Source organism: Ixodes scapularis, unplaced genomic scaffold (assembly GCF_016920785.2).
Source record: "Ixodes scapularis isolate PalLabHiFi unplaced genomic scaffold, ASM1692078v2 PGA_scaffold2__306_contigs__length_199485367, whole genome shotgun sequence".
Lineage (NCBI taxonomy): Eukaryota > Metazoa > Arthropoda > Arachnida > Ixodida > Ixodidae > Ixodes > Ixodes scapularis.
The window spans coordinates 41,568,192-41,590,290 of NW_024609857.1; the positions used below are offsets into that span (position 1 = coordinate 41,568,192).

General features: G+C 46.1%; 1 protein-coding gene across 1 annotated transcript; it reads right to left on the reverse strand.

Annotated features, from left to right (window-relative positions):
* Positions 1-193: 193 nt before the first annotated feature.
* Positions 194-21,263, reverse strand: LOC115309448 (sterile alpha motif domain-containing protein 3-like). The gene is made up of 10 exons (XM_040213253.2): positions 20,765-21,263; positions 18,369-18,497; positions 12,951-13,081; positions 11,848-11,997; positions 10,921-11,008; positions 10,044-10,202; positions 7,141-7,353; positions 3,486-3,657; positions 2,367-2,452; positions 194-723 (listed from the first exon to the last, which is right to left on the reverse strand). The coding sequence occupies exons 1-10, from the start codon at positions 20,915-20,917 to the stop codon at positions 433-435; spliced, it is 1,572 nt and encodes a 523-aa protein (XP_040069187.2). The 5' UTR covers positions 20,918-21,263; the 3' UTR covers positions 194-432.
* Between the last annotated feature and the right edge of the window lie 836 nt (positions 21,264-22,099).

Below are 22,099 nucleotides of genomic sequence, written 5' to 3' on the forward strand. Positions count from 1 at the left end.
GACGGCGCAGGCACTTCACGTGCCAAAGAAAGAAGACGTCAAGAATGCTACACAGTGCAGGAACCCTGGCTCCTCAAAGAAAACTCAGCACCATTGCACGTCCTGTGAAATCTACCTCTGCACTGAAACTGACTGGCACTGCTTCTTTGATTTTCGTACCAATAAATGAGCCTCATTTCTCTGCCGGTATCACTCCAGTTTTGCTATTCTTCCCAAAACCTATTTTGTAAAAATTAACTTATAAAATGTTGAATAAAATATGTGTTCATTTTCCTTACTTGAACTGTAAAGCCCCACTGTCCCGTGGGTGGACATCCATTTTTACAGAGCCTGCAAACTAACACCGTAAAAAAAAAAAAAAAAAAGAAAAAGCTCAAACTGAACCGTAACGAAGCAGTTAATGCGCGTGTGGTTGAAGCACAAATCATTGCTTCAACCATGCACGTGCCTGCAAACTTTGTTTAAAAATTTAATTACCACTGCCCTTGGAGTTGTGTGGCTCATGCCGAGAAAAAGCCTCTCCAGAGTGACGAGCATGTTGAAGGCCTTCCGTTCATATTGTATACTGAACAACCAATAGGCTGCCAACAACATACACAGCCCCTCCTCGGCATTTGGAACGGAGAACAACCTCTCACGATCAACAACCAGGTGAAAGAAGTCTGCATCCTCTAAGTCTTGCCCGCTGTACAGGACACACGGTGTCGGTGGGATGTTTTCATCCTGCGTTAGGTAAAAGGAAAACGCACAACATATTTTAATGTAGAAGGCCAAAACATGTTTGCTCTTGTCAACTGCTATTATTCACTCCAGTTCAGGCCATGAGCATTGCTTATGTTTAAATAAGTAACCGGCATCTGCAACAATGTAAAATGAATGAGGAATTACAATTGGGGAAACATCACGACATGAAAATATTGCGATATAAGCTTAGAGATATATTTTAGTATCTCTATTTCAGTATGAAGATGCATTTGTGAAACCTATTTGCATTTCAATAGTGAGATACTTTTCCGATGCATTATGATACGCTGCTAGACTTATTTATTGTTGGAAATGAGTACAGGTCTGGAGATAAAAAAAAATAAAAGTCACGCCAAAAATCTGACGCATCACTGGTTCGTTTTCACCATGAGAGTGATTTTTTGCTTTGCTATCACATCTCACTTTTACAGTGGCCTGGTTTCTTTATGCGGACAGCAGCCTTCCTGTGTACATTTGAGGTTATTGTTTGGATAAGAGGACACCAACAAATGCACAGATGAGAAACAATACGTGCAGAAGGAAGAGAAGACAAAAAGCAGGGATGTTTGCGCAGACGCGCTTTGTCAGGCAGTGTCATCGGTCGTCAGCGCTCATTGGGTGCAATAATGGGTTCTTATCGGTATCAGCGAACATAGCCAAGGGCAGACAAGTTTCAAGGAGAAAAAAGGGGGCAAACACCGACAGAAGGCAGGCAGCTCAGGTGCTACAATCTATGTCTGCCACGGACGCACCCTGCTTACCTCGCCACCCCGCATTTATGAACCGTACAGGGCTACCGACTGACCATAACGGTACATGCTATTATTTGTTCGTTGGCCAATGTTAATTTTTTTGCTTCCTCCTCTACACTAAAAAAACCCAAAGATGAAGGTTCCAGAAAACAGCAAACATAACAATGTCTCGTATGTAGTTGTATAAATTAATTTTCACGAGCTACATTTACATTTTATGTGCAGTCGCTGGCCATATCTCTCCCGTCCGAACACCAACCGGAGCAGTGAAAATCCAGCATGAGGCACGTTGAGCATGGCTGTGTTTTGGAAGCCAGACTATTAGGTTTTTGGCGTTTCAGCCATTGTACCCGAAACTTGGTTCGCCTCAAATTTTTACTTTATATCTCTGTAATTTAGGTGGCCATTATCTCTTGAGCGTTACAGAAGTATTTGGGGCCTGGTGGGCCTAATGTTTGGGACACCCCATTAACAAAAGGGGCCAGGTGAACAAGCTGCTATTGAACTGTTGGAAGCCAGTTAACACGCTACACTGTCTCTGTATTGAAAACCCTAGAAAGATCAGCATGCCTGCCGCCTTCCAGCCTTCATTGGTTTTTCAGGACTTGTATTCATGTGCATTTCACATGTTTGTTTCCTTTGACATCAACATGGTCACTAATATGTATTCAGAAGGCTCCAATTCTAGCCCCTGCGGGCACTATGAAAAAACATACCGTGAAAACAAAAAAAAAACGAACACTCTACCCACAAAAAACAACAAAAAAACCTCTTTAGTTAGCATTTATTTAACCCTGCTACATTGAAGGTAGGCTGGAACTTTGTTCTTGCTAGCATCAACTTTCGAAAAAATATAGTGAAATAACTTACATCTTCTTGCACGAACATTAGGGGCAGTGATGTTGACTCCTTGACGTTCAGTGCCAAAATGCGCAGAGTTGCAACAGTCAGGATGTCTGAAAAACACCAACAACATTTGTGCAAGATATCAAATACATTTTTGTACTCTTCGTTGCACGTGTCCTGGACGGTTTCAGAAAAAAAATGTATGCATTGTTCTGCTTATCTTCCAGTAGGATCAGTGACAATGAGGGAACTTCAGACAAATACTAAGATGTTCACTTGGCCAAGCCTGTCCCCACTAAAAGAAAAGAAGGCAACACACCAGAACGACCTAAATGGGTGCAACATAATATTATAGATAAGCCATTGGACATGTCACCAAATGGTATGAAACAATTCAAATCACCACGGGGAAATAACCTTGGGAGTATGATACAAACTCCCAAAGTTATTCCCCATACACTGGTGTGCAGCCCAAATGTCTGTCCTCTACGGCCCTCCACCACGCTGCCTGCACCTTGGCAGAGGGTTCTCCTCTGCCAAGGCGCTGCGCATATACAGCTGCAGCAGAAAAAGATTAGCACGAGCGACCAACGACCAGAGCGGCAAAATTGCAGCACGTAGCACTATTGTTTCCGAGCGCGCTGATAGCGAGAGTGCCAGTCACGTTCCATCTTTCAATACAGGGGAGGCCAGCACAAAGCAGCCCACCCTAAAGGCCGCATTTTGAAAGCTATAGTTTCGCTTACTTCTCAGCCGAGCAATGCGCCAACGTGGTTGCACACATAAACTCGGTTATTTTTTTTACAGTGGAGCTGTTAGCGGCTAGTTTCCCCAGGGTCGTGTCAGTCCTCAAATAACCCGATGACACAGAACTCTGGACAGCTACCGCCATATATAGGAGACGGCAGCAACCATCATAGATGGCCGCAACCTTTCCACTCTGGCTTGCCGACTAGCGATCGGCCATTACTTCATTCCCACCATAGTGCAGCTCCGCTAGTCTTCCTTCCTCAACAAAAGAGAAAGACTGAAAGTTTTTTGTTTGTTTTTTTACTATCTTTTCCCATGCATGCATTGAATGGTGGTATTTTATCGCTTGGTCGAAAAGCCTCCCTTGCGCAGCGGTTTTCTTACTGTACTCACGCCGTGTCCTGAGCCTCCCCAGATCCATGTGCGGTGCTGCTTGCAGTGTAAGTAGGACATGCTCCTGGCAGTCGATCGCCTTCTTTGTGGCCAACAGAACGATCTTGTCAATCCCTTTTGCGACTTTGTCGGCCAGGTTCATCTTCGTGAGCCTCTCGAAATCTTTAGCGAACTTCACAAAAGAAAATATAAAAATTGAAAGTTCAGGAAATATGCCACGGCATTTCTTTAATAAAATTTACAAAGAAATTGGCACTTGTTCATTAATTTAAATAAGGGAAACAAGAAACAACGCCTAAATTCAGATTTTACTGGCACTACCATTTACCGAGTCTAGGCCAACTCACCGAAAGCCAACTCATCGACGGTAAACTCGTCAGCAGCCCATTTGTCGAATAGGCCGAATCGTCATAAGGCAAATCGTCGAAGAAAAATTAGTCGAAGACGCCAACTGGTCGCCGCTGTTTCAAAGCCATAATATATAATTTTGTCCTGAAATGTTAAAGCAAATCCTGCCCTATAGTAATGCGTAATATCGCCGTATCGTAATAAACATCCAGTGCGCTCTTTCTTGTCGAAGATAACAACTTGCAGCTTTCTCCACTTTCACGGTGCAGTGGGGGACAGTTACTACGTCGCGTGTGCATCACTGTGGCACGTGTGAGTTTGCTTGGCCTACCCGTCCACGCTGCTTCGCGGCAACAGTCCGCAGCGGCTCATTACAAAAAGTTATAAAGAAAACTAGCAAAAGGACAATCCCGAAATTTACATTTCTAAACTTGTCTCAAGGTACTGTCCTAAAACCTAAAAAGACCGCTATCCCTAGTCCAAACACAAATAAAAATTTAGATCAAAAGATAACAAGGAACCATGAACTTTTACCTAGGACCGTCATTTAACCCATTCGAGGAATCGGCCTCGAATGGGTTAAATGACAGTCCCAGGTTGCCTTTCGACAAGTTGCCTTTTGATGAATTGTCCTACAACAAATTGGCCTATACTACGAATTGACTGTCGATGAGTCGGCTTTCAGCGAGTTGGCCGAATCCCCCATTTACCACAACTTGAAGGTGTGGGAAGGGCTTTAGGAACAAACATACGAACACACAATACGCAAGTTTCTTTTTTTAGTAACATTATTTTTTTTAACTTCCCTTTGCTTCTGAAGTTCTTAATATGTCTATTGACTTGCCAAGCAAGTCTTGCAAGAGTGCAGAGAAATAATTGGTACTACAGACATCACGCTGATGAAATATCAAACCTTCTTCTTCACATGCAATCTCTTACTCTTTTCTTTCGGACCCTCGAGTCCTTTTCATGCAGTATGGCATAGAGTTGATAGGATCTCCAAACCTGGCCTGTGAACCATAGCTTCCAACTAAGTCGTTGGTCGCTGCATTAGCTAGGATGTTGCTAACACTCAACAGGCTCCCTCGCTTGGCTGCTCTGCCTTGAAATCGCATTGCCTTGTCGCCTGTCTCCTCTTAATCCGGTTTTTCATTTCCATTACCTATTTTTATCTGTACCACTGTATTTTTTATTGCTTATAAATGTTTCTATTCTCTTCTGCACACGCCGCTTCGCGTGTCGTTCCGCGGGTGAGTACTACCATTGCTACTGATTCCTATCGTGCTGTTAGCTGTTCATTTTTGGTTCATTTGACCCAGGTGTAGTCGAGAGGAGCCGTTTATGAACACCCGCACCCATGTCATAGGGGTAGGCAGAGCTCTGAATCAACAATCACGACGCGAGAGCCGAGTGCGGTGCGAGTCAACAAAGCGAGTGCAGGTGGCTCAATCGCACTCGGCTCTCGCGTCGCTTAGTTGACTGGCACTGTAGCATGTGCCTTCAATACCGCTTACTTGAGTAAGATACAGCCCGCCGCTTTGCTGTCACGAATCATTTGTCTGAATGCCTGCGAAACCGTAACACTGTTCGGCATGTCCAACTTTGCAGCGCCTCACAACTGCACGCAGTTGTCTTCACCCAAACGCTTCGCAGGACGCTGTCTTTTGGGAAGCAGTGCCAGGAAACATGCCGTCCGCCGGCAGTACTGTTTGTACAGCCTGGCACACAGCAAACTGTACTATGAGGGCATGTTACTGCTGAAGGTGACCTAAAGAAATAAAATACCTTGAGCTGACATCTTGACTAGAGAAATAAAATTATCGAAGGAACTACGAGTTTCAAGATGACTGCCTGGGAGACAGCACACCTCTGCACTTGAAAAGGGGTGCTTTTAACTGACAACCGCTTAGCAAGTAGTTTAAGAAGGCATACTATAAGCGCACACAAGCCGCGATGTTGGGCCGCCCGGCGCTTGCGAAGGGCTCGCGCCGCTGAGCGCAGTTTGTCAGGCACCGCAGCGTTGGATATGACAAACGGTGCTACGGCTTTGCAGGCATTCGGACAAATGATTCGCGGCAACTTATCTCTGCACTTGAAAAAGGGCGTTGGCAAATGACAACCGCTTAAAAGAAAGATTATGAAGGCATGCCATAGGCACATTCAAGCCGCGACATTGAGCCGTCGGCATTTGCAAAGGGATCGCACCGCAGCGCGCAGTTGTCAAACGCCACAGCGTTGCATATGCCTCAGCTTTGCAAACATTCGGACAAATGGTTCGCAGCGACAAAGCAGCTTGCTGTATCTTGGTCAAGCAAGCGGCACCCGAAGGCATACGCTGCACTGCGAGTCAACGGAGCAGGCGCGGGCGGCTAAATCACAGCGCACTCTGCTCTCGCGTCGCAATTCTTGATTTAGAGTCTGCCTACCCCTATGACATCTGCGTGGGTGTTCATAAACGGCTCCTCACGACTGCACGCGGGTCAAGTGAACCAAAATGAACAGCTAACAGCACGACAGGAACCAGTAGCAACGATAACACTCACCCGGAGAACGACACGCGAAGCGGCCTGTTGTTCGTCAGCACTCCCGTCGAAAAAGGCATAATAAAGACAAAAACTATATATATGCAAAAAATACTGCGCACAGAAGAAAATAGAAACACTTAGAACCAATAAATATACACTTGAACATATAAAAATAGGTAATGAAATCAAAAAACAAGATTATGAGGAGACGAGCGACGAGGCAATGCGATCTCAAGGCAGAGTGGCCAGGCCAGGGACAGTCTCTCCCACAATTCCTCGCGCGCGGGCCAGGGCGCTTGGGGGATTTCGCAAAAGGGCTATTGAACGAGGAAATGCACAGAATGCGTCCGGTTCTCTGTGCAACTTTTTTTTTCCTCAATAATCTTATTAACAGCTTTTTAGAAGTCACAAAAAAAGGGTTTCATCTTTTTGCTATTTTTAATATTGACTGTGTGCCTTCAATGACCCACGACTTTGATTAAATTTGGTGGTTGTGTCTAAACCTTAGAAAACAGCCCGTGATCACAAAGAGAGAGAGCGCAACTCGAACCGGCCAGTTCTCGTGGCGGTCCTCGGGCGGAAAGAAACTGAATTTTGAGCCTCAAATTCTGTTCTGGGCAGTTGGGTTCTCATAAGCCATGTACAACTAAAAACATTGGCGAGCATAAACACCCTGTCAGTGTCCCTTCAATAAGAGTTTCTGTATTCAAACAAGAGTACAAAAAAAAAGTCAACAACACCTTCGTATTCAATAAAGCGGAAGAGTAGCAGCAATGACTCACTCGCTGAGAGTCCATCAGGTATGGGTACCTTGTCCTAACAGCATCAATGCCCATTTGTGCCATGTCAGAGAGCCTCTTCCTCGCAGTGAGAGTCATCCTTTCATGGATTCCTTTTTCATCAGGAGCTGCCTTTCGTCCTTCTCGTATAAGCCATTCCTCATGGGCGATCAGGCTGGCTTCGTCCTCTCCAGCCAAAGCCGAAGCAGTGATGATCTTGAGAGGCATGATCGAAAGGGCGCGATTTAGACATGAATATTCATTAACAGAAGGACAACAACTGACTACCTTTTTAGTGCTTGATGCTCTTAGCATGCCAAAATTTCTGATAAGGTAAAATTGAATTCAATCATTTGACCTAACATTGCCCAAGGCATTACCCTACGGGAGCACAAACAGTAGAAAACACACAATATAAAAAGGAAACAGTCCAGATAAAAATATATAACATATTTCCTTGCACCTTGCTCAATAAATGCACCCCCAACTTTGTATCACGAGGTGGGAACGTTCAAATTTTTTTATGCGCCACTTTGAGCGATAAACAGCTAGACGATCATGGGAAGGAACGACCTCCATCTCCAGGTGGCCAAGCCAAGCCGGGGTCGTGGGAAGAAATGAACCTTCCGCCATTTTGCAATAAGCTTTTTTCTGAATCGGGGCGGCCCCTGGTGAGGAGATGCCAAGAAATGAATTCCGGGTACTAGCGGGCCATTTAGTTCCGGCTTCAGATATTTGCCATGATTATTGTGTCATAATGGAACTCGCTACTTCATTTTCACAACTGAGACATCCCACAAGTGTAAAATACCATAAATGTCGCCAAGCAATTAAAAAAACACTGGCCACTATTTTATTGGTTTCGAGCATGCCAGGTTTTAAGCAAAAAAATTGCAGGTGCCTTGGTTGATGTTTTACGCGAGAGAAACTTCAGCATACTTGCGATTGCACATGTTTCGTCGCGCAAGCAGAGACAACGCCTGTTCGACTGAAACCATGTCACTCAGCTTCGCAGCCAACTGTTCCGAGCGTGCAACGCATGCAATGTTGCATGGCAGGATTTTTGAAAGTTGCCTATAGACCTTTCAAGCGGCAGTCTCGAACGAAGCGATTTACAGCAGGCATCCCTGGTTTTGAGAGGATAAGTCAGTGTTGCCAGACTGCGCTGAGCTGTGGAGTTTCTCGTCAGTGGGCTGTGGCAGCCTGCGTGGGCACACTTTCGGACGCTGGTGGAGGCTAAATTGCCGTGTTCTATTTTTCTTTTGTATTCTATGGCAAATAGAATTTCTCGGGGTTTTTAAGAATGCTCTGTACTATTTTTGAGAACAAAAACAAAGCAACGAAAGCTGTTTTGGTGAGTCCGTGAGCGACAGAACGAATGCAACTGGGATGTTTGTTTTATTTTATGTTGGTCTTTTTACGGCACCATACACTCCGCCTTGTCAATCTACAAAGATCTTAACCGTCAAAAATATTTGACCGCACAGGATATTCAAACTGCATAGATTTACTCGCCCACAAAATGAAATTCAACGAGTCTCATCAATCGAACAACATATATTGTACGTACCCCACAATGCCGCGTTATCCGAACAGGATTTGAGAAAGGTCTCAAATAACACAGCATATCCAATAAACAGTGTCGACGATAGTAACTTCACGACGATCAGACGGAATCCGGCGTGTTTTGGGCACATGTAGAAGAGAGCTGCTTTTTTGCACAGCTTCAAAGCAAACACTCCGGACCCGACCCTATCAGCTATTTTTCGCGAAGACTCGGAACACAAGTCGGGAAGGCTTTCTGGAGATTATCTCAACGGAAATAATCCTTCAAGAATGTCGAACTGCCTCCGTCACGACTCGCGAGTTGCTTGACGTTCACTCTCTTCGTTTGTTTCCTGCGAAGGCCGAGCAGGCTATGAGCCCTGGTATTCCCTGGTTCTCACAGTGCATGATAGCACACAAAGGGTAAGCATCCTAAACAGGCAAATAAAGTAAAAATTTCCAAGAAAAGTTGGCGAACTCTGAATGCACAATGCAGCTGGGGAGTCATGCTGACCGGGTTTCCACAGCTCAGGCAGGTGGCAGAAATTTATGGCTGGTAGGGGCCGCTTGGTTCGCAAAATGGCGGCGGCCAGAGAGCTTTTTCTGCAAATGTCTATAGCTTATGGTTGCCCCAACAGCACGATCGTGGGGTTTCCACGATGGTTTCATACATTAGCTAACATGCGGTTTGAAGATTAAGGTTTTCAAGTATGCTACTGAACATGGCCGTCGCACAACAGGAAGAAATTGTAGTGTTAACGAAGTCTTGAAGATTGCTCATGTGCAAAGCTCTTTGGCGATGTGCAAGGAGCTTTACGTGCCAGTGATCTCGAAAACCATAGTGCGACAAGGGTAGTACTCTTTCTGCTCATTAGAGTGCTGCATGTTCTCAGATCTTATGGACATTGTGAGACAAGGACCCAAGAAGAAGGACGATTGCAGGAGGCTCCACTGGTTCCAAATCACTGATTGACACTTAATGGAAGCTCGCCTGGGATCTTGAGAGCTTCCAGGTGAGCTCCAATCTCAGGTGAGCTTCCAGTGAGTGCCAACCATCGAATCGGAATGAATCGAGCTCCCTGCCATCATCATCTTTCCGAATCCTTTCCACTCGAAAGCATTTCATGCTTCCACCTACTCGCGGAGACGGGATAAACCATTGTAGTTTTCCCGATTCGCGTTATCTGATTGATGGAAGCGTTTCGTTGATTTCTAAGGCAGACACTGATGAGTAGAAAGAAAACCATGCGTAGATAACAATTTGATCATCCACTATGCAGACACGATATCCGCATCCGAACCACATCAGCAATTTTTGATCTTCCAAGTTTATCCCGGAAAGTTTAAACATTGCCCCTCACCAGCTTAATCTTTTTTTGCCGCTTCAGCTGTGTGGCTGCACCTCCATCATTTGGTCTTTTTGATCCAAATTTTGCACGGTTTTCAGCAACCCGGACGTCGTCTGAAAGGCGACGTCTTTCATTTTTGAACTTGTACCGCAGTGCTACTCTCCACGAGTCCTGTAAAATAAAGAAATACCACAGCTTGAACAACTATCTAAATTTAAATTTAGGTCCAGCCATAGCATTTTTGCTGCGATATCAGTTATTGGGAGCCTACCAAGGGAATCGTTCCTGCGCCAAGGAATGAAATTATGGCGTCCAGCTATACTCTTTTCACCTTTGAGCTGGGGAGAGCTTTCTTTTTCACTAAAGCACCAAGGTAAAGGAACAAACGCGACTGACCCGTTTCCCACCCCAACCCAGACAACTATTTTTGGAGATGACCGAGGATTCTATGCGGATTATCTCTGGGAGGGGGGAGAAGAATGTTTGCAAAATCGCGTTGAGGGCAGTTCGACGTCCATCACTTCCTTCGTTTCCCATGAATGTCGAGCAGAAAAGCTTGAATGGCAGGCACTTACCAGTCTTATATATCACAATGGAAGATAACACAGAAAGGGTATGCAGCACTCATAAAAAAAATTAAGTGGGAACTTTCAAGAGGGGCGAGAAAACGTTGAATGCAAAACCGCCAAAACAGGTAGAGAACCGCACTGAGCGGGTGTTCACAGTCCAAGAGGGTGGCAGAAAATTTCTAGCTGATAGAGGGCCAGCTGCATCAGCATCAGCAACATGGCGGCGGCCTAGGAGCGTTTTTTGGAAAGATGTATAGAAGCACCAATGCTAAGAATTGATCGCAGCTATTATTATAAACGTGCAAAAGAAATGTGCTTACTGATCCAGTTCCTATAACATCTTGGAGCTGAGGGTACTTGTCAGTTAGTAGCTGAGTGACCTTGGAGTAAAAGTGCTGAGATGGGAACCTGCAGAAAAGTCGTGCCCATTCTTATGGCTCAACAATCTCTAATATTATAACCCACATTGTGAATCAATAGGTCCCGTATGCAGACTGAGCCTACGCGAGGAAGATGCAAGGTATTGTTCAGATGGTACACAGTGCATCAATGTTTTAAACATGCCAATGACCCCCAATCGATTATAACTAGTCGCACCAAATTTTCAGATATTTAAAAAAAAAAAAGGAATATCTACACATTTTCCGCTTAGCAAATTCTTGTAATATGAATTTCGACAAAGAGACATGTTGTCCCATTGAAGGAAAACGAGCAAGTTACTTAAAGCTTCCATTAATTTTACACACCAGCAACACATACACCTGTAAATACAGCGAGGGCATGGATTGCTTCTAGCAAATGACAAGAAGTGACCTAACTAACCAAACATTTCTCTAGCCTGAACTGACTAATTTCATTTTTGGCGCAGCGGTCTCGACCAAGAAGCCTAAAATTCAGCACAAAGATGCACTTGTGAAACAACGCAAATAAGCCATCAATCTACTATGTTTACCACTGCACAAAATTTGGCAAGATAAGGACCAGAAAGAAGCAACCTAGCTTTTTTTCCGAATTACTTTTTTTTTTTTGTATACAAGGAGGGTTAGAGGGATTAAACCCACTTCAAATATATTGCAAAAATCAGTTTCACCTGCTTTGATACTGTGATTTAAGACATAGGTTTAGCTGGATACAGAAAGATACAGCAAGACAAAGGTTGACCGGTGCCCACAAAGAAGTCACCCATGAAAGGAACTGGAAATGATGAAGCTAGGAATAAGTCCGAATTTTGAGACCACCTTACTTACACTGTTATGTTCACCATTGCACGAAAGAGGAGCTCCACAATCTTTCGGAATGATGAAGATGTCAGAGGTTTGCCAGAGATGATCGTATCATGGAGAGCTCCAAGCTTGGGGAAAATGAAGGTGTTCCCATCGTCGTCTGAACACGAAGGCCTAAAAATAGTGCAATTATTTTATAAGAAAATGATTATTAAAAAAAAAAAAGAAAAAAAATGTTGCTATGTAGAAGCATATAAAAAAAAAAAAAAAAAACAGAAATACAATAAATATGTTATAGGCGTCTCACATGCTTTTTCTCAACCTCATTTTAAAGCGATAGCTGTTATGGGCTCTTCACCCCCCTTTGAAATGATGGTGTAGAGAAACCGTCGTCGATATTGATGAATGCTCTAAAACATTTGTTACACTTTGCCGCTGCCAGGGATCGAACTATGGGCCTACTGTGTGTGAGCCAAGTGCTTTACCACCTGAGCTATCAGCTGTGTTCCCTGAATAAACTGCATGTGGTGAGGACACATGCGTGTATCAGTCTTGTGAAGCGCCCGTGTTCCTCCCAGGCACTTAGCCAGGGTCTTGTTTCGGAAGAGGGAGGGAGGGAGGGAGGGGGGGGGGGGGGGGGGGGGGCAGAGGCCAAATGCTGTATGAGGGGGAGGAGGGAGAGGAGGCCCCAGCAAAATGGAAGATATTGGGGGGGGGGGGGGGGGGGGGGGGGGGGAGGGGGCCGGGCCCCATGGGCCCCCCTGGATACGTGCCTGGTTCCTCCATTGCCCAGGGAACGCAGCAGAACACAATGGTCCATGTACGTGAGATGCGTCAAAGAAGTAGATGAAACAAAACGGCACCGCGCAGGTAAAGCTACTTGCCGACATGTGATCCAAGCAAACAATAAATAAAAAGACGCGAACCAAAATGGCTAGATGTCACCACCCTAAGCAAAGCGCACATGTACGGTAGGCACCCGGTGAGACGCTAGTGCAGCTGGTATGAGCGTTTCCATTGATGCCACTTTGTCCGCCGTTCTATAGTGACAGCGGAATAGAAGCATTTCGAGGCTGCCTTGTATCACAACATAGCCTCTATAGTCGCAACCATTAAAACACACTTACAGCTCAAAGGGCTCGATGCCTACCAATGGTACATCTGGAGAGGAGTCATCTGGAGAAGTTTCATCTGGCAAGCTCTCTCTTTGGGCGGTTTCACAGTTTTCAGTGCGCACCGTCTCCAATGAAGCCTCCTCCTAAAACGAAAGGAAATCCCTGCAGTGTAAAGTTACTGGATTTGTGTTAAGGACCCCAGCAGGCTGTTTTAATGATATAACGGTTTGTACTTTACATGCTATAAGTAAGGTTTGGTGTATTTATTACTAATAAATGCCGCTAGATGCTCGCCGTTTCAGGAATTCAGTATAAATCGTAATGTACAAAATTTTCATATGCACACATGAAAGAATAAAAAACGCAGTGGACAAGAACAAACCAAGATATCTTTCCAGAGGTCCTATTTCGGCCCTGTCCACCTTCCGTTTCTTATCCTTTCGTGTGTGGATATGAACCTTTACCAATACGCTCGTCTTCAATAATACAGAAATTCGGCACCGTATTCTTGGTTCGTGGCTCATAATCTGAGCCCGAATTTGAAGCTTAAGCTCTTCGGTAGATGCAAACATGCACAGCATGCAATTTCACATAGTGTCAAACAGAGATGCTGTTCAATGCTAAGAATAATATGCGGAGTACAGTGCAACACCGTCCAGTAGAGCATGCAAGCCATATCACTTTGAAAAAGACATGGCCCTGACTGGCCCCCTCCTTCTAATGCAACACTCAAACTGCTCTGGTATCCAGTACTAACACGAAACAAAGTTTATCTAACGAGGACCTCGATACATACATTAGCAAGCGATATAAGCAGGAAAGCATGAGTGACGACCAGGCTGTGGCCAGTCACTTGCTGCGGCTATGTGGTCTGCGCAGCCCGGTCACCGCTTGCATATTCCAGCTCACACCACCAGCAACTGTACTTGCATATACAATACGAGCACATAGCCCCAAATCCTCAGTTTTGCTGGGACCTCCTCTCCCTGCCCGCTCCCCCTCCCCCATCTATGCCATTTTGACATGGGCGGTCCCCCCCCTCGACAAAACCCTATGTGCCCGATGCAATACTCTATATATAGGGTGGTCCAAGTCACCAGGATCGATCTAAAATGGACCATAAAAACAGGCGCCTGCACGTAGCAATCTAAACCTTTCGTCAAAGATCTATTTCACGGGTCAATTTTTTTTTGTAAAATTACAAAAAATAGGACCAAGAAAATTGCCAGGGTTAACGGCAGGCAACGACCCAGACGACCAAGCCCAGTAGCAGGGCGTGTTTGGCGATCGTATTCATAGATGGCATCGGGAGCAGCGTCCGACGGTGCAGCCGACCAGCTAAAGCTAGCAGACGACACGTTGGCAGCAAAAGCGCTGTCGTTATGCAGACACATTTTTTTTTACTTTAAGTTCTGCTTTTATTGCCCGCATTTATTTTTTAACCGAAGGTACATTTGAAAAAGATTATCTTCATTTTATAAAACCTTGGTCGCAAGCCGTCGCAGTAAGGAGGTAGCCCATCAATCTATACGAACGCCAAACACACCTTGCTACTAGACCCCTGTCGTCTGCGTCACTGTCCGCCGTAGACCCTGGCAAGTTTCTTGGCCTTATTTTTTACAGAAAGAGAGCTACGCTTTCTAATTTTACAAAAGGAAAGCGACATGTGAAATACACCTCTGACAAAAAGTCTAGATTGCTACGTGCAGGTGTCGATTTCTATGATCCATTTTATATCGATCCTGGTGACTTGGACCACCCTATACTTTGGTCTACGTGCTTGAGTGCAGGCGAACAATCACACTGAACTTCTCATCAGTTCCCTTATCTCTCAAGGTGCTTCTTTACAAAACGCTCGTGCGCTCTAAGCTGGAATATGCCTCTTGAATTGGGAACCCTGGCATTAACGTGTTGATATTGGCTTTTGAAGCAATTCAGAACAGATCTGTTTGTTTCATCCTTGCTAATTATCACTGCACTGCCAGTGTAACATCAATGAAAATAAGTTTGAACCTACCTAACCTTGCATTACGTGGAAATCTTAACAGTGTGTCTGTTCCACAAAATTTATTACTATAATCCTCTGCTATGTGACAAGTTACTGACACCTCTTTACATATCATAATTTCTTGACCATCCACAGATGGGCATTCCTCAATGTAACACTACAACTTTTTATAATTTATTTATACCTCAGACGACGGTCTTATGGAATCACCTTCCAGCATCTGTGGCATCCATATCCGATTCCATCGCTTCTAAACGATGCCTTAACAGTGTTAACTTTTAGCATTTCATTATTATGTATTTTTTTCATTCTTAAGATTGTCGTTCGTTTGCTTTTGATTGTTGTTTGTTTGCTTTTGATGTCTCCTTGTAACACACTCCCCTCTGCAATGTCCTCAGGCCCTGAGTAGGGTGACCATATTCCTCAAGGTAGAAAACGGGACATCCCAGCGGTAAAGGGGGGGGGGGGGGGGGGGGGGGGGGGGTACTAAAGTTTGAGAAAAAATGTAATTAAATTCTACATGCGTGCTATTCCTACATGATTCTACATCCGTGCTATATCCAGTAACTAAAAAAAAAATATTTCTACCGTCCTCGCGAAAGAAAAAGTGTTTGTGGGCAAGAACAGTCCTAAATTTTACTCTCTGGGTAAATATTGTAAAGTACCTACGGTTAGTTTTGTAAAATATACTTGCAACGAATAGGCATAGTTGCAGTTTGCTTCTACTCGCTTGGTGCCAATTTTGAAACTATGTACTTCTGCGAAAACGGGACATGATTCTATATTGGGATAAAAAGACGGGACGGCAGAAATGGACCTGAAAAACGGGACTGTCCCGGCCAAAACGGGACGTCTGGTCACCCTAGCCCTGAGGGTCTGAAGATGAAGATGCTCAGGAGCATCTTCAACTTCCTTCATCAGTAAACAGAAGTCCGCCATTAGTGTAGCACATATGGCGTTTTCAGATGATGATGATAGTGATCGAAGTGGCCAGACTGAATTCCGGAAAGGGTCTATTGTAGTTTTAAAGGTGGCCATTAATAAAAGCCAACCCAATTGACACGGTTCCCGAAAAAGCAACAGGCTTTGAGATATTCATCTGTTAATTTTTCCTTTTTTTGCTTAACCCTTTAAGCGCCAGCCAGTTTTCGAAAAAATGTACCCAAAATTCAAATTTTTTTTATAGCACACTTTGATAGAAGAATTCTTCCTTATTTCAAGCATGTAAGACATGGGTATAAAAGCTTAACAACTGAAAACCAAAATTGATCCAATCTTAGGCCATGTGAGGCAAAAAAATTAAAAATGGGAACCGAGACCGCTTGCTTTGAAGCGGTCCTTCATGAGCAACAACACCGGCCAGATCTTGAGAAGTTTTTGACGAGCTTGCCCCACTTTACCAGCATCATCTCCATTATTCGCAAAGTGGAAAAACTTCGTGAGCAAAATAAATCTGCTCTTACTCATCACCTCCCCAAACACTAGGATTTCAATCACTGTGCGCTTTGACCAATACCACTCGACAACTGGCTTGTCTACTATTTCCTGTAGAAGCAGCAGGGTGAAGAAGACTCATTTCTGCTTCCGTCACCGGTTACCACGCCTTCATTTGGGATCCCCTTGAGATCAGCGCGGTCGCCAAGTGTTGATCGGCATAGGTACCTCTTTGCCTCATTGACGACCAGAGTCATTACGTCTGGCTTAGCAAGAGTTACAAGTACCCAACAGCATTGAGGGTGTCGTGTTCGACGAGCGACGTGTCGACGGGTGTCGTGACGCCCGGCGTGGCAATAAAGGGAAAGCGGGGAGGGGCTCATGGAGGATTTGTCGTGTCCACACTTTTCCAGTCTCGCGCCGAAGCATGGACCTCATCGCCGCTAAGGTCCGAGTCACTTGAGCTTTCAAACTCTTCCGCGGACTCCCCGCTTCCGTCACTATCGTCTAGCGCAAAGTCATCATCATCCAAACTACAGGGTGAAACAAGGAGACGGCAGGCTCTTTAAATCGACCGGAAAATTCGGTTTCTTAACCTATCGCGCTACGACTTTGTGCAACGTTGCCCACAGATGGTGCATTTTTTTTGTAAAATTTGCAAAGAGCGAACTTACCTGAGGAAAAAGTAAAGAAAGAAAAAGGCTTAGCTCCTATGGAAACGCAGCGAAGCCACCGGTCTTCAAACAACACGGCGCCGGTTAGCACGGGACACAAGAGATGGCGCAACGAACGCCGTCAACGAACGAGCATACGGCGTCGAGAGCCAGCGTCATTAGCAGACAATCTTTTCGACTCAAAAGCGACGCGCGTTCCGCAGGCGGCGACAGTCGCAGAAACAAAAAACAGGCGCAGTAACAACGAAGAACTGCAGTTCCTTGTCTGCTAAATACGCCGGCTCTCGAGTCTCGGCGTCGTCTGCTCGTTCGTTGGAGGCAGTTGGCGTCGCGACCGCTTGCGCCACCTCTTGTGTCCCGTGCTAACCGGCGCCGTGTTGTTTGAAGACCGGTGGCTTCGCTGTGTTTCCATAGGAGCTAAGCCTTTTTCTTTCTTTACTTTTTCCTCGGGTAAGTTCGCTCTTTGCAAATTTTACAAAAAAAATGCACCATCTGTGGGCAACGCTGCACAAAGCCGTAGCGCGATAGGTTAAGAAACCGAATTTTCCGGTCGATTTAAAGAGCGTGCCGTCTCCTTGTTTCACCCTGTAGAAAACTCATCATCAACTAAAGAAACGCGCTTCCGACTAGACGAGCGATGCATGTCACCACTCGAAAGAGACGCCATTTTTAAAAACCCATGTTGCCGGAGGAGCATGATAAATTCTCAAAATGATGCAAAAATTAGCGAAATTCTGGTTCGCTTTTTCTCCTGCTGGCTAGCGGGAGAACTATTCTCAACACAAAAATAGACTGGACGAGCGTGCCTCGTCGCTGGCACTACAGACACGGGCTGAAACGAGCGGATGAGCCACACTCATCCTTGGCATTTGCGGGACGAACTCCGTGGACGAGTCAGACTCGTCCTCGGCGTCTAAAGGGTTAACTCAAAACCACACGCTGAAAGGTGCACCTGATTATGATGCAAAAAAAAAAGTGACGCCCGTGTTTCATGCCCTTCGCCACTATCTCGACAGACAGCGTGTCTGCTGGAGGCGCCGGCGTCACACTTGCTGGATAGTGACGGACGTACAGAAGTGACAGGACGCTTTTCTACCAATCATAATCAGGCACCAAGCTCCACAAACATACAGTGAAGGCGGCATTAACATAGCTATCACCATTAAAAAATTTTTAAAGAATAAAAAATTAAAAAAACGCTCGTATAGACACAGCCTATCACAGTTGTGATTATATTCCTAGTAATAAACCGTTTCTTTTTTTTTTTTTTCATTAATGCTTGATATACCTTGAACTTGTTGCAAAACCAAATACCTGAGTGGAAGATGAGCCTGGCCCACCCTCTGGGACAGTTACAATGGGCAGGAGAGTGATTTTAGCCATGTCATGTATTTCGTCGTCCGCAGCAAGGTCAGTGTATTCTTCAAATACCAAATCCAGCATCTGTAAAATGTATGCGCATGGACTAGCTTCACATATATCTAACCCAAAAATATTTTTATATAGTTAGTAAATCAGCTCCAGAGGCACTTAGCTTCTTTTCAGTTCTCATATGTGCTGGCTCAAATCAGTCCTATTCAATGAAGAGTAAAGGCTATAGGCACGAGCTCGTGCACGTTGACCGGAAATGGCCATACGCACGACGTGGAGAGCTTACTGTAAATATTGTCAAATGCCCTACAAAAAAAAAGTAAAAAAAAAAGAGGTGTCTAGCGTTACGTCCAACGCTGTGGCTAGCGTTACGTCCAGACAGAGCACTGAAATGGATATGCCTAACCTTCTCCCCCACCCTCCTCTCTCGCCCCTGTGAACCTAGGCAAGGCGGCGATTTGGACGTACGGTGTGGCTAGCGTTCCAGACGGAACGATAGCTGCTACTAGAGTTCCGCCTGGAACGCGGAGCTAGAGCTCGTGCCATTTGGGTCACCCTTTTCCGACGGCGCGTGTATCATTGGGGGGCTCGTTAACACCCCCCCCCCCCCTCCCCTGCATTCACGCCGCTTCGCGGCGACAGTATGCGGCTGCTAATTACAAAACTAAGAGAGAGTTTTCGTAGACCATGTTTCGTTCACCGCTAAGCCCTCTGCAACGAAGAAGCCGCTACTGCGCCTGTGCGCCCATGCCCTTAACTGTAGAGTTCCGACATCATAGCAAGCTGCGTAGGGCATTGCGGGACGGCGAAAACGGTCTATGAAAACTCCCTATTAACCCACTTAGCCCTCCGTACACGCCGCCCAGCCAGCAACCCAAACCCGCTATGCCCTATTGCACCTCCGGCCATTTAGTTCAGCGAAGTTTCGTCGACAACATGCCTTCATGTCTTTCAGAGATAATTGTAAAAGAGAAATGTAAATACCGACAAAAAAAAAATCGAGAAGAAAAAAAAAGAAGTAAACCCACACTGCGGTTCGAACCCGGGCCCGCTGCGTGTAAGGCAGACACCTTTCCACTACACTACACCACCACTTCAGAAAGGATAAAGCCTACGGACTCCGGAGTGCACTTCAAACGGAAATGGCTATACGCACTCCGCTAGTCTCATATAAAAGGAATAGTCACAACAACTCATTCTTTTAAGCGGTGGCATAGCGTAGTGGTTAAGGTGTCAGCTTCGTACGCTAGTGGACGTGGGTTCGATCCGCGGTGGTCCCACTTTCTTTTTGTTTCGTTTTCTCAAACATTTTGTTTTGTCGAAGCATTTGGCAATATTTACCTTTTTTTTTTTTTTTTTTTTTTTTTTTTCCCCGGTGAACACTAAAAGATTCGTTGCCGACGAAACTTCGCAAAACTAAATGGTACGGGACTCCCTTTCCTGATGCGATCGGGGACAGCGGGGCTTGGGTTGCCGGCTGGACGCCGCGAAGCGGCGTGTACTGGTTACGTTTTGTAATTAGCAGCCTCACACTGTCGCCGCGAAGCGGGGGGAACGCAGGCGGGCTCCCCAGCGATACACGTGCCATTCGAAAAGGGTGACCCGAGCGGCATGAGCTCTCCGCAGAGTGCGTGTAGCCATTTCCGTCCGAAGCGCACTCCGGAGTGCGTATAGCTTTACTCCTTCAGAAACTAGCCTTCAACATTTGCTTTATACGAGACCCAACTTGGACGTTACTTTAGTGGCGACCATCGTTCCGCCTGGACGGAACTCTAGACACTTCCTTTTGGATTACAATGTCGCTTGCTCCCGTTGCTTTCATGCGGATTGCCTCGTCGCGCGAGTGACCGAGCGACAGCGAAGCGGCTCCTTGCATTGACGTCACATCGCACACATTTGCACACCAAGTAAAAGGAGGAGAGGGTAGCTGCTTTTGTAAGAATTTTGAGTGACGGGTTAATCTTCTATAATCTTCTGGGAGGAGAATAGCGACGCCTGTGCAAATCCGGAAGGCACAAAGGAGGGTCCTGATAAGAGGGGAGCTCCTTCTCCCCCTCTTCTCTGGAGGGTATCGGAAATGACGTCATGTGCAAGGAGCCTATACTTTACTCTTCGCGCTAAAACGTCATTTCCTCATATAACATGTACCCTTTCCAAGATAGATTCGAAGATGACGGTGGTTTAGGCGGTTAAAATCTTATCACTTCGATATTTTTTTCTGGATTAGGTGGTTCACAGCTTCGCAGTTCGGTGTCTTCTCTATCCTTCGTTTACTTAGCTTACTGTGACCTGCTACAGTTCGAGCACGGGGAAAATGTCAACAGAAACGAGGCACTTGCCTGAAACCTGACAGAAGACAGTTTGATGGAGTTCCCAAGAACGGGGCACGTAGCCACCGCATGTTTCAAAGAGTTTACCGATCCATCCTCGAGCTTGAAAGACCTGGCAGCCTTTAGGTGAGGCACGGTGACCAGACACCGCACGGGCGGCATTGTCGAACGCTGCTAAAGCCACGCGAGCAGCTAGGCGCGAAAATACTGACATTCGTTTGGCTCGTCAACTCGGTAAACTCGCCAACCGTCATTCGTCACCACCGCAAGTAACGCGCCAAACAGAACAAAGGAACGATAAGTGGGTGAAGGCTGTGGGTGGATAGATGGCTGAACCGATGGTTAATGGTGTATATGTGGCAGCTTGCGCCACCTAGTGTAGCTTAAGCACACAATATATTCCGGAAAATACTTGAGGAACAAACCGCGCCAAAACTAAGAATTTAAACAAAAACACTTTACTATTCGTAAAGACAGGGGACGGGAGAACACCATCTTTCAATTTTCAACAAACAAATGATTTATTGCCGGACGCTTCTCCTTCGGAGTTCCACTACAGGAGAGGGAAAGTTAAAAGGAGGGGGAAGGGGAAGGGGGCGGACAAGACAAGGCCCCGGGAGAAAACTCGGGGAAAGTAAAGCGGTAAAGCGCAGAGACAGCGGGAAGGAGGGGGAGGAAGGAGGCATCCCGATTTCCCTCTCAGGAGTAGGGACCACTCGCCCGGCCCGCCAAGGACGGCAACTCCGGTCTAAGGAATGTCACCTCTCTCTCCGACAGCGACAGCGAGGCCGAGGAAATGTTCTTCGGCGCCTCTTTTATGGGGTACGCCTCCACGATCTCGCGCCCGTAGCGGTTCTTGTTGGCCCCCAGAACACGCGCGGACGGGAACTCGGGGGCACATGGAGCGCAAACCTTGAGGTGATGGACCATGGGGTGTTGGGAGTCCCCCTCGTTTTTTTCTATTTCTCTCTCATGTTCGCGCAGGCGGTCGTTGAGGCAGCGGCCCGTCTGTACGATGTACTCTGCCCCGCACGAGAAGGGCACGGAATACACCCGTCCGACCGCGCAGGGAACGAAAGGGGCCGCGTGCCTCTTGGCGCGGCCTCAACTGCCACCTGCGCGAACATAGGAGAGAAATAGAAAAAAAAACGACGAGGACTCCCAACCAGGGGCGGATGCAGGAATTTCCTGAGGGGGGGGTCAGGTGTTGGTCAGCGCACCACATGTTTAGGACCCCCCCCCCCCCTCTCCCTCGTTTCACGCCCTAAATTTTACACATGCAGAATTCAAGAGGGGGGTCAGGACATCCGGACCCCCCCTCTAAATCCGCCCCTGCTCCCAAGG